The sequence below is a fragment of the Podarcis pityusensis genome (assembly GCF_964106645.2).
Source record: "Podarcis pityusensis genome assembly, chromosome: 5".
NCBI lineage: Eukaryota > Metazoa > Chordata > Lepidosauria > Squamata > Lacertidae > Podarcis > Podarcis pityusensis.
The window spans coordinates 60,145,371-60,158,494 of NC_138032.1; the positions used below are offsets into that span (position 1 = coordinate 60,145,371).

Consider the following 13,124-nt stretch of genomic DNA (forward strand, 5'->3'; position numbering starts at 1 on the left):
AATACAAGAGTCCATAACAACCACGCCGTATTTTACCTTTCTTATTCCAGAAATTGGTGAATTGTAGGAGGGTATGTGACAATAAATACCACAATTCTTCTTTGTAACAGGTAGAGTTATTCTTTGGCTAGCCCGATGAAGCAAATATAAAATGTATAACAATGGATTTCTATTCCAGGTGTCCTTTGATCCCAAAATGCGAATGAAATTCTAAAGCTTGTGTATTTTAGACCCTTAAACTCATCTCAGTTTCACAGTGCCATCCTAACTACATCGTGCTGAATTTAATGTGGCTTACTCTCAGGTAAGCGGGGCTAGGAATGCAGCTGAAATTTATGTTTAAAAAACTCTGAAAGTTCTATGTAGGTCAATAATAAGCAAATAAATCCCCTTCTATTTTGCTTTCTAGAAGAGAGCATATTTTATAATAGGCAGATGCACTGAAGAGTTGCCTCTTTCTTATTATAGTAATACTATAGTCAGATCTCTATGAGAAAACCCTGCTTCCATGGCACATTTCACCCCTTTGCCTGGTTTATGAATAGGTAAACAAATGAATAAGTAAAAATTCCAGAGCAGCTAAAAAGAGACACAGAGACAATTGTGACAAACAAGACATGCAACATCAATCCTTCTAAATTAAAATGGGAACAATCATGGCATTGTAAATACCATCTGATATGCAAAATCATCACCTGCTAAATACACAATGCAAGATAAATAAGGGTAATAATTGTTTTATAAAGCGTGGCATCACATAATCTTATGAGCGCAGTATCTATAACATGGGTTTGCTCTTATTTGAAATGTAAAGTACGGCGCAGGTGTATAGGCATTAATTTGAAAAGATCTGTACTGGCCAAGACCCAACTGCTTTGAGACTTGGATCTAACCACCAAACCAGTTTCTGAAGCATTCTCTGGAGCTCATATCAGCTGCAGCCTGAGCTCATTGCCCCAGTTCCACTTCTGCTCGCTATGGTGGTATTGCTGCCTACCGCTATCATGTTGAATTAAACACCTATGCATTAATATGTGCTACATAACAATTATTATTTATAAAGTACCTGAAACACTGGCTCAGTATTATCTACACCAAGGGAAACCAAAGTGACGTATTCCAGATATTCTTAGACAATTGCAGTGTTCATCTGTCCCCAGCCAGAATGGCCAATGGTAAGCTGTAGTTGCATTGGCTATCCCTGGTCTATACTTTCATCAGGCAGCAGCTTTCCAAGATTTAAGAGACACCATAGATTGAACCCAGGTCCTTTTGCATGCAGAGCACTGAGCTACATACCATATAGTTATTAAAAAGAGCAAACCCTGACTACAGACCTACAGCATAATGGCAAGAGCAGGAATGCTGCAATACTTGTGCTGTTCAGCACAAATGCGGTATTGCATTGTATCCTTCTTTGGGTGTGGCTTGTTTTGATTCCAAAAGCAAAGTAGAGGCCCTTGGGCAGAAAAGTAACCCAGAAATATGGATATAATTAACTAAAATAAAAGGGAAGGAGGAATGGACATTTATAGTCTAGCCTGGAGGTGATAGAGCCAATGGTAGCTCAGTATGACTTGTTTGCAAAGCATTTTGAGGATAAAATTATTTACATCTGCTGGGACCTTGACTCCATTGTTACAGAAGATGAAACTCAAGAGGTGTCCACAGCGCTGTCTAGTCCTATTATGTTGATTGAATTTCAGTTAGGAAGGCTTGCGGATGTCAACAAGGATTTTGGATCTACCATGTGTGCTCTGGATCCTTGGCCTTCTTGGTTGATAAAAAGTCACAGGGAGGGGACAGTCGGCTGGGCCAAGGAGGTGATTAATGCCTAGGGTTGTCATACATCTGGGAAAACTCAAACATATCCTCCTTTTGGGGGGGCCAGCATGCCCATCTGACTGGATTTTTACATTTTAAAGGAAATGTCCAGTTTTGGGGGGACTTGGGCGGCTCTGGCTCTCGTTTGGGCTGTTCTGCATGCCATGGATACTGCCAGCCCAAGCTGGGTAAAGAGGTGAGGTGGCAGCAGCCCTGCATGCCTGCATGCCTCTTTTCCTAGCTTGGTCTGACAGTGACTTGGGCTGTCCTCTGTTTTGCTCTCTAAGATATGGCAACCCTATTATTTCCTCCTTGTGAGAAGGGGTGGTCCCTGCTGCTTGAAAGAGGCAGTGGTAAAACCATTTCTCAAGAAACCTTCCCTGGATTCAGAATATTTAAGTAATTACTGGCCAGCTGCCATTCACCCCTTCTTGTGCAAGATTCCTGATTTCTAGATCCATTTCAATTGGGGTTTAGGCCCAGTTTTGGCACAGAAACTGCTTTGGTCACTCTGTATGATGACCTATGTTGGGAGAGAGTCAGGGGAAATGTTAATTCTCCCTGACCTCTCAGCAGTTTTCAGTACCATCAGCCATTGTATCCTTCTACAGCGGCTGTCTGAGTTAGATGTGGGTGGAACCACTTCGTGGTGGTTCCGGTTATACTTGGATGGCGTTGTACATTTTCAAGAAGTGTATACCTTAGCGAGAAAAAATGTGGAAGGGGGAGAGAGCCTTATATTTATATTTTGTTTAAGAGGTCTACATAAAATGGTATAAAGCATTCATTAAATATAGCAATAAAAGCACACTTACGTAATGTTCACCAAATGCATACACATACACACATCAATTCCTTTGAGTTTAGCACTAACTAAAATTTGAAATCTATAGAGCTACACTGCTGTCAAAGTGATGGAGAATTCAAGCTTCCTTGCTAGACAAAAAAGAAAGAAAGAAAGAAAGAAAAAGACCTTACAATAAGCTGCCTCTGTATCGATTCACATGCAGCGCCACCCCGGGCCTCCTGCTTGCTTTATTTATTATCTCCGTTAATCACCATGGGAGCATCAACAGATTCTTCCCAAGGGTTTCATGGACAAAGCAATTTGCAAATCACAGATACTACACAAAGCCCTGGAAATGCATGCGAACTTTCCCTTCGACCGATTTCCCTTTTCCCTCTTTCCCCTTCCAAATTAATTGTAGCTTTCCACTTCCAAAACAATTCAGGCTGCTCTCTTGAGATGTTACGGAGGACGGAATGTATGTCCCCAAAACTGGCCTTCTAATTTGCAAACCATAGTTCGTAGGGAGCCTGTTCTGCATCTCACTACTGGGAGGAACAGGAGAAAGAGAACAATCCTTAAGCAGCTAATACTGGATGAAGTTTTTGCATGTGTGATTGATTCTGGTCTGCCCCTAAATGAATTCACACATTACATTATGACAAATACTATTTATATTGATATTGGCCACAATCCAAAGCCTGCCTAAGCCCAGTGATTCCATGTTAAGCATGCATAAGCCCGGTTAAGCACATGTAAGCCCAGTGATTCCATGGAGGAGCAGCCTTTGGCTATCATGAAAGGCGAAGACTAACTTTTAATGTATTTCAAGAGGGAAACTTGTTGGAGGTGAAAAACTCTCCTGTTATACTACATCAGTAATTATATTGGTTCTATAAGGGAGAGTTTATGGAAGAAAACATACTTCTTTGGCTGATTTCTAAAATCTAGATCTTGTTATTTAAATGTATCTGAGCATTTTCTTCTGTTCCTTCCCAATTTTGGGAAGCAATTTCTTTTCACTTGCTCTTCCCATTCTCTGTCAGTGTCCAAAAGGAATTAGAACAAAAGTATTGGCCTGCTCCCAAAGAAACCAGGCCAACTGCATGAGTTGATATATTAATGACCTTCCTGGATCAGGCCAAAGGCCCATCTAATCCAGCATTCTGTTCTCATAGTAGCTAACTAGATCCCTGTAGGAAATCTGTAAGCAGGACCCGAGTGCAACAGCACCCTCCCTGTTTGTGATTCTCAGCCTGTGATTCAGAGACATCCAACAGCTGGAGGTAGAACACAGTCGTCATGGCTAACAGCCAGCGACAGAAATAGACCATCTGTCCATCCACAAAGCCCTTATGGTTGACAATGGATGAGAGCAGCTGAGACACAGGACATTAGGGTGTCTGCTGAAAACAAGCCCCCCAACAGAAAATGGAGATGTGCCTTTGATAGCTTATGAAGCTGGATGAGAGGTTAAAATTTGCCGGGAGAGGGTTGAATGCTGTGAAGTTAATAACAATGGGAAAACTCTGGGGAAAGAATACCCTTCTCACTCTCAAGAACTGCGAGTTCTGTGCTTATACAGCTATAAAATGTTCTGATGTGGGGCTGGTGCTTCTCTAACACGATATGTATGGTAGAGAAAAGCTGGAGGGAGATAAAAGCATCCTTTATCTCTTCCTCCCTCTCCCAGTCTGAACAGCACTACAAACTTCCTCTTTCAGGTTGCCTGAAGACCTCAACACAGACATTCCTCTTGATGGGTGGAGATGGTGTATCATCATCATCATTAAGTAATAATCAAAACTTGTTACTAACAACATTATTAGTGGTAGTGGTATCTAATGTTCCCATTCTATTAGAGCAAGAGACTTGCACTAGCAGAACCTAACAAACACAAACAAATAATGTATTACTTATACCCCGTCCATGACTGGGTTGGTCCAGCCAATCTGGGCAGCTTCCAACAGAATGGTGTCCCCTGCACACACACACACACACACCATTAGCTCTAGAGTGTTGCGGGACTCACTACCTTGTAACCCTCCCTCCTCCCCTCGACCCAAAAGCCTTTGCCAGAGGTCTCCGCATAACATTATTATCAACTATTATAACATGCTCCATTTGAGCAAGAGAGAGGCAGGCAGGAAGCCCCCTGGTGCCAGTTGTTGACACAGATGTGCATCTGTTTCCATGACATTGATGTTGCAATGCTCACCCAAGCCCAATTAAACTGACTGGATATGCTTTGCGATACAAATGAGATTTCACATCCACATCCAAAAACAATTAATACATGTCTAGCTGCCAACAACTGCAATTGGAATTCTATCATCATCACCACCACCTTGATGTGCAATGGAGTCGTACCATTAACTAACAAGCAAATATATAAGTAACAAATATTGTTTTCTTTCAAGGCACTACAGGAGAGCAAACCCCTAACTGCTTAATATACTCCTGTAACACTGTTTCATCAGAATCTAACCTGCTATGCAAAGACAGGACGGTGGTAGTGTTAAATGAAAGGTTCTTATATTACTCCATTTTGTTTGTTTCTGTTATGATTAGATTGCCCTCTCTAAAGCTTATGGATGGCAAATATGAAAAGAGAGCTCATTATCATATTATTCTGCAAACTGGATAATGAAAATACAATAATCTCTGGGGTTCGCAGATGGCACTCTTCTTCCAAAGATTTATTTTGGTAGGAGTTGAGGGCAATAAGTCATGCTTTATAAATGTCAACATACTGATCTTTTTAACTGAAAGGCAGACTGGCTGTAAAATATACTTTACACATGGGATTAGCTCTATATTAGATTATTTGCTTCCTTGATGTTTTCCCAATCATTAAGTTCTGTAGAGAAACAGAAATGTAATTTTGTTCTTGACAGCAGAGTACTACTTTTTGACCAATTGACCATTTTTTTTACCTTTCGGGGAAGGAACTTTAATTTAACTTCAATATCTTGTCAACCGTGCAGTTCAATGGGAAAATATCATGACTAAGGTGTTTTTCAGGAGAAAATGGGTACTCCACATATTTTACTATAAGAAGAGTTTCCTCTGAAGTAGCATTAAGTCACAATTAGACATTTGTTTCAGGGCCAAAATTATGCATACATATTAATTATTACCAGGTATCGCTCTTGCTTAATCCATTTAAACTCAGGATTCCCTCAAATTTCAACCTATTTGCACACACTCCAAAGGTTCTAGTGAATTATTATTATTGTCAGTGTTAGTGTTATTAGAATTAATTTATTCATTGCCTTCTAAACTACTGTCTTGAGGCGATTTACACATAAAATAATTAAAAACAGTTAAAAACACAAAAACAACAAATAGCATTTAAAACAAAACTAAAACCCTAGCAAATGATCACTCATAGTGAAGACCTATTTGTCTTCAGCTGTTTACAGAAAGTGCAGATCATCTTTCAAAGATGCACGTCATCTTTCAAAAACAATGCTGTTCCACAGAACAGGGGCAGTCACACTAAAAGCCCTGCTATGAGTTACTGCAGAATGGACTTCTGAGATGTTTGGAACTCACAGAAGAGACTCTCCCACAGACCATAGTGATATAATGGGTACATAAGGAATAAAACAGCCTCTCAAGTAACCTGGTCCTGAGCTATATCGGAAGTTATATCTTAACACCAACACCTTGAACTTGGGCCGGGTAGCAAATTGGCAGGTGTTATATGCTGGTGGTAGTTTGCCCCCACAAGCAACCTAGCTGCCATGTTCTGTACCAGCTGCAGACTCCAGATCAACATGGGCAACCCCACAAAAAAACGCATTGCAATAATACAACCATTAAGTTGTCCATGACTAGATGGCTGTGGTGAATGTGAATGCAGTGAGGTTGAGTTGCCTTCCCGACACTGGTGTTGCTCCCCCCACCCTCCCAATCTCTGATCATGCACAGGAGACATATGCATTTTGTGTTTTTATATTTTGATTTTATCCTGTGACCCACCTTGAGACTTGTGGGTATAGGGTGGTATACAAATTTAATAAATAATAATAATAATAATAATAATAATAATAATAATATTGAAATTCTCTTCACAGCCAGGAAGGCGGTTACAACAGAGCTGACCACCTCACCAAGTAACATATCTTGGTAAATAGTCATATGTACTCACCCTCAGTTTACAATTATTTACTGCTATCATGCATCCTGGAAACATGATTTTCAGTTGATTGTTTAATTAGACAGCTATTGTTGTATCCCATGTTTGCTTTGCTATGGAAGATTTATTTACAAGCTTAAGTAATTAGCATTTCCCTCCTGCTCTATGAAACTGTTGTAACCTAATTAGCAACAGAAGGCATGCCCACAAGGAAGCTTCCCATAATCCATGTTCCTTCCTGTAGCACCAAATAGGAATTGTGGGAAGCAAACTCGGGGGGGGGGGATGGGGCCAGGTATATCTTTTTCAGGGCTGCACTGTGGACTTTTTGCAGTTCCAAGAGACATAGTAAGACAGGGTGCCAATCTGGGTCATTAACCAAAGCCATATGGACTGCAGTGATCAGATCTCCTAACTGAGCATTATCAACTAAATAATTGGTCACAGGCAGAGAGTCCACATGTACAGTCATTTCAAACTCCTGCCAAGGGTCCAATGGCCTCCAATAGTGCTTCCCCAATTATTTTCCTCATGGACCATGTGAAAATTGATGAAAGTCTTGGCAGACTACTTAATTATTATTATTTTGTACATTGTAGTAAGTCTAATGCACTAGGCTAGATGCTATGTGATTTTTAATTGTATTTTGACACACACATCCTAGACCACCTGAACAAAGCTCAGATCACAGTTTGGGGACCCCCAGCCTAGACCATTAGCTCTTAGTATTACAGGATCTGGCCTTCAGGTAAGTTTTCAATGGACCACCATACTCCAGGTAGACAAGAGAGCTGGCTTCAACCCACACCTGTAGTTTTCCATCTCTTACAGAAGATCACCAATAGTGCAGTGTGACCCAGAAGACAGGAAGAAACAAGGTGCTTGATGTCAGAGGTGTTTACACAATCCAAGCTGTATCTGTTTTCATTTTTTTTTTTTTTAAAGTCCTATTGTGCATTCTGCAGGAGAGGATATCTATGAATAATGCAATTTCTTGTGCATGATTGATAATGGTTTTATTGCTTAGGCACTCCTAACATGCCATTTGATATCCTATCTGCCTTATTTTCCTGAGGAAAACAACTGCTGTCGAAACCTGACATGTTTATCATTGCAAAGCCAAGCCAGTTATCTAAATGGAAGAGCTCTTCTGCTGTGATAATCTTCTATCAAGCCTTAGGTAGTTCACATGGAGTACATGCTATAATAGCTGTACATTAAAAATGCATCTAGTATGACAACTGCTTCTCACTGGAATGCTTCTCCATTGGAAGGAGCCTCATGCATAAAAGGATGGAGGCCGAAATCGTGATAGGATTTGAGGCTGCTGTTTTTCCTGCACTGATTAAAGAACAGCTCATTTGCCCTTGGAAAGTCCTCAGAAGATGTTTACTAGTTAACATGGAATGAGGGTGATAGGCCAAATAAGGATATTTTGTATTGACTGTTGTAAGTCATTCTGAAAGCTTATTTCAAGTAATAAATGCATAAGAGGGAGAGGGAAAGGGAGAGAGAGAGAGGGAATGTGTCTGTCCATTCAGATTGCAAGGCTGATGTTTTATAGCTTTCATGCAGAGGCTGCCTCTTGTTAAGTCAGACCCTGGTCCATCTAGTCTAGTATTGTCAACACAGTGTGGCAGCTGCTCTCTGGGGTTTCAAGCAGGTGTTCTGTCCCATCCCTACCTGGAGATGTCAGAGGCTGAACCTGGAACTGTCTACATGCAGAGCAGATTGCTCTGGCCCCTAACTCCATACAAAAGACACAACTTTTGAGTGAAACTTATCATGTGCATTGTCTCATTCATATGCACTGTCCCCATGCTCACCCCAATAGCAATGTTATGTCACACGTCATCAAAACACCACCAACGTTCTAGAAATCACTGAAGGATCATACAGTTCAAGCAACCAATGAGCACAAATGGATATGTCAAAACGGATGCCCCCAAAACGAGTTCAAAATGTGGGGCCATTATTGGGAATAGGAGAAATGGGAAGACAAAGCTTAAGCAATTGCACATGAACAATTTTGGCTTCTTAGAAAAAATTCTGTCAGGATCTACTTCAAAGCTGAAATGCTCCAATGTTCTTTACAGTATCCAACTTCCACCACAATTACTTTGGAAACCTAAACCAGGAACTTTACAATGTAATAGTTCATCTTGGTCTACCAATTTGCAAACCACAGATATATTTTTTTAATGTTTAACAATGATAAATAAGGGAAATGGATCATACCTGGGAAAGGTGATGTCAAAACTGGTATTTTGATTGGTGACAAAGTTAGCACACGACATGGCTGGATACTTGTCGATGGTCCCTGAGGGGCATCTGCATCTACTGATACCATGGCTGCTGCAAATGCAATGGTCTGGTTACTGCCAGCTTGTTTAAGGCACCCACCTATGAGAAAACCAAGTATGATTTGCATTATATTCATTGAACATTGAAATTTTTTGACATTCACATAAAATCATGCACTCAGCAACCTAATCCTGCAGAAGTCCCAGAGGAGTCAAAGGAAAGATTCTATCAAAGCTGTTCCTTTCTCCATCTCTTTGACATGGTTAAGATATTCCCTTTTTTGTAATCCATGGAAAACCTTTACAACCTAGTATGTATCAGATATGTATCAGATATGGGGTTCAATCACCTGATGCTGAAGAGTGGATAGAGAGTTTGGTTTGAATACAGAAGACTCAGTTTGAAATCATTGCTCATCTATGAAACAAGTTGAGCTCCTTGGAAGAAAAGGTGGGAACTGCATGCAACATATTTGCACCTTGCTTTCTACATAATATAAATAAATCTATTATAATAAATGATCTGTTATTTAAAAAAATCTATTAACATATTGATTATCAGAAGACTTTGAGGAAGTTTACAATTAAAATTAACAAAAAAAAACACCTAAAAACAAATCAGAATAATTCACCATCCAGTAGAACAACTGAACAGCTGACAACAGTGAATTTTTTCAGACGTTACATATTTAGGTGTACATCGGAAAATATAAACGACTAAAGTGATAAAATGCATTTCCAAACACACGTTAGAGTCCGGTGGTCCACTTGCCAAGAAGCTATAAAGGGGTGCAGCTCCTCTTCAGTGTATGATCAGTAGCAAGCCAAAGATAGCCTCTGTGCAGGGAGGGGCTGCTGCTGCTAGGCACTGAAAGAGCTTGGACACAAGCTCATGGCACAAATTTGCATAAAAATTCATATGCTAATGCATGCATATATTTGCCTCTGAGAAATTAGCATTAAGGCACCCTATTAGTAAAGGGCGGAACCAACTTTAAAATGGGGCTGCACAAAACATGAGGATCAGACCCCCAGACCACATCCTAACAATTGCCTACTCCCAGTAGTGGCCAGTGTCCACTGGGACTGGCAGGGCAGTAATAGTAAGTAGAACCAGAGCTAATCACAGGCAGAACCTACTAATTCAAGACTTGTCCCCATCCTCTTCCTTGTTGAGTTGTACTAACTAAGGCTAAGGAGGAAGCTGGTGGCAGGTGGAGGCTGGCTGCAGACTGCAGTTAGTGAGGCAGTGCTCCACTTGCCCTTATGGTCTGGTCTTTACTGGCTGGTTCTGTGTAGCTGCATATGCACTATACTTCCCCTGCCCAAGAATCTTGGGAACTGTACCCATCATGGATCTACAATTCCCAGCACCCTTAGCAAACTACAGTTCCCAGGATTTAGAGGGTGTGTGCCTTAAGTTTATGGTGTGTACACAGCCTTAGCATGTGAAATGGCCCTTATATTTGCTCCTCAAACGAAACAGAAGAATACATTATCAGAGGGTTTCTAACTTTTAAGAGCAGAAGAGATGTGCTAGTTGATTCCATTAAGGAGTGGGAAATACTGTGGCAATGAAGAAGAATTAACCTTTTCCTGCATAGCTTTTACCTCCACAAAACAGGTTTAGGAGGAGACCTTTGGTGCTTAATCACTGCTAAGTATGCTAAATCAACAGGAAAATGGATAGTAAAAAAACTTAAGGAAAGTTAATTTGACAAACAACAGCTGTTACCCTCTCTGCACTGAGCTCTGCATTCAAAAATTAAGCAATCATTAGCTTATTACATCATTTAGCAAATGTTTTCAGTTCAGGCGGAAATCCTCACAGCAATAGAAGGTGAGTAGTAATTCTGAAAAAGCCCTGTTTGATCTGAGTCATGACTTTAGGCATTTCCTAGCGACATATATTATATGACAGATTTTCTTTTGATGCCATTACCTACATGATTGCTGGGAATATATAGTCTATCTGCTCAAGGAGGTGAAAAGTTTAATAATGAACTGGCCTAGATGTCACAGGATGCATTTGATCTACTTTTTCTTTTAAAACGCCAAATAAAATGTAGAAAGAAAAAAGAGGGTATACGTCCAGAAAAGATGCAAGAGAAATAAAACAACCACCTGACTTGCTACCATTCCTCAAGTGCATTCAAAATCTAGTTTTAAGCAGCATTCTTCCGCTTTCAGAACTTTGTCCATCTTTCTCTTGGGACTAAGGCGGACAGCTGGCTTTCTGCATATCTCACTTTATAAATAAAAATGTTTTAATCAAACTCAGGATACCTGACTAACCATGGCTGATTCCCCTGCTGGATGCAGATTTGGGATTTTAGAATTGGTTGGTTTGGAGTTGTTTTTTTTACTAGAGAAGTGTTTGTCATCATACTGGATGTTGCAGAGATGGAAATACAGTGGAACCTCGGTTTTCAAACGTAATCCGTTCTGGAAGACTGTTCGGCTTCCAAAGTGGTCAAACACCAAATATCAAACGGCTGGCTACAAAGTCAATGGGGGGGGGGGGGACAACACCCTGGAAGCCGTTCAACTTCTGAAAAATGTTCGAAAACAGGTGCAATTACTTCCAGGTTTCTGGTGTTCGGGTTCTGAATTGGTCGGCTTCTGAGATGCTCAAAAACAGAGGTTCCACTGTAACCTGTACATTATAGAGTCCCTTAGCAGAGGCTTACGACCCCACCAGATTGTTGATAGATGCTGAACCATTCAGTGTCACACTGGAAGACAGATTTTATGTCCACAGCAAATTAGTTTGCAGGTTGTTCGCTATGTTCTCCACAACCAACTGGGACACCTTTGGATGGGAGGGAGATGATGTCCTGCTTGACTGCATTCATCAACAAGCAGCATCTGAGATCCACTGAAGTGCACTGTGCCAAAGGCAGCTGGTTTCTCCACAGAGCAGCAACCAGGAATGGCCCAAACCTAATATAAGTGAGCAACTCTTAGCATGCATCCTGTCAGCTAAATTTTTTTAATGTTTACCTTCCAGATGTAAGGTGGTAACTTCAAGTTCAGCATTCCCCACTGTAACAAGCAGATGAGGCATACTTACCTTTTGTTTTCATATAATTGCAGTAAACCTATTCATTTCTTGCTGATCTTAGGGATAGCTCAATTGGTGAGACTCATAATCTTAGGGTTGTGGACTCTAGCCCCTCAATGGGCAAAACTCCTGCATCGCAGGGGGTTGGACTAGGTTATCCTCATGGTCCCTTCCAACCTAAGTGTCACATGTGTGTGTCACAGCATACTGGAGAAATAAAAATAATAATTAAATAAAAAATTGTCCAGTAGCACCTTATAGACCAACTAAGTTTGTTTTGGGTATAAGCTTTTGTGTGCATGCACACTTCTTCAGATATACTGAAACAGAAGTCACCAGACCCTTAAATATAGTGGGAGGGTAGGGTGGGGTATTTCTCAGAAGAGTAGTAGGAGATGGGTGATTGACTCAATGGGTATGGTAAACCTGTTGATGACTGGACAATTGTCCTAATTGCAGTGGTTAACAGAACAAGCTTATACCCAGAACAAACTTAGTTGGTCTATAAGGTGTTACTGGACATTTTTTTATTTAATTATTTTTCTTTTTATTTAGACTGCGTCAGACCAACACGGCTACCTACATGAATCTAGCATACTGGAGGTGATGCAACTGCCAAAAGTTAAGTCCACCCTTCATGTGATTATGAACCTATTGAAATTTGGTATTCAGTTGATTTTCTTCATAAGGCACATGTATAGCTACTTGGGGGAACTGACTTGTATGGTGGGGGAGGGAGGAACTGTTGGAACTCGTAGGCATAGTTGTAAATGGGTACTAGACAGTCACAAACTAGAGCAGTTACAGATGGGTAGCCGTGTTGGTCTGCCATAGTCGAAATAAAAAAATTCCTTCCTGTAGCACCTTAAAGACCAACTAAGTTAGTTCTTGGTATAAGCTTTCGTGTGCATGCACACTTCTTCAGATACACTGAAACAGAAGTTACCAGATCCTTCTATATATTGAGAAGGTGGGGAGGGGTATTACTTAGAAGGGTGGTGG

The 13,124-nt window shown here is 40.7% G+C and overlaps 1 protein-coding gene across 2 annotated transcripts in view; it reads right to left on the reverse strand.

Annotated features, from left to right (window-relative positions):
- The window catches only part of TCERG1L (transcription elongation regulator 1 like), a 182,695-nt gene that overhangs the window by 139,418 nt on the left and 30,153 nt on the right, over positions 1 to 13,124 (reverse strand). For both annotated transcript variants that reach the window (XM_081006332.1, XM_081006331.1), the window contains exon 4: positions 8,994 to 9,158. In XM_081006332.1, the coding sequence (XP_080862458.1) occupies positions 8,994 to 9,158 (165 nt within the window). The remainder of the gene's footprint in view (positions 1 to 8,993; positions 9,159 to 13,124) is intronic.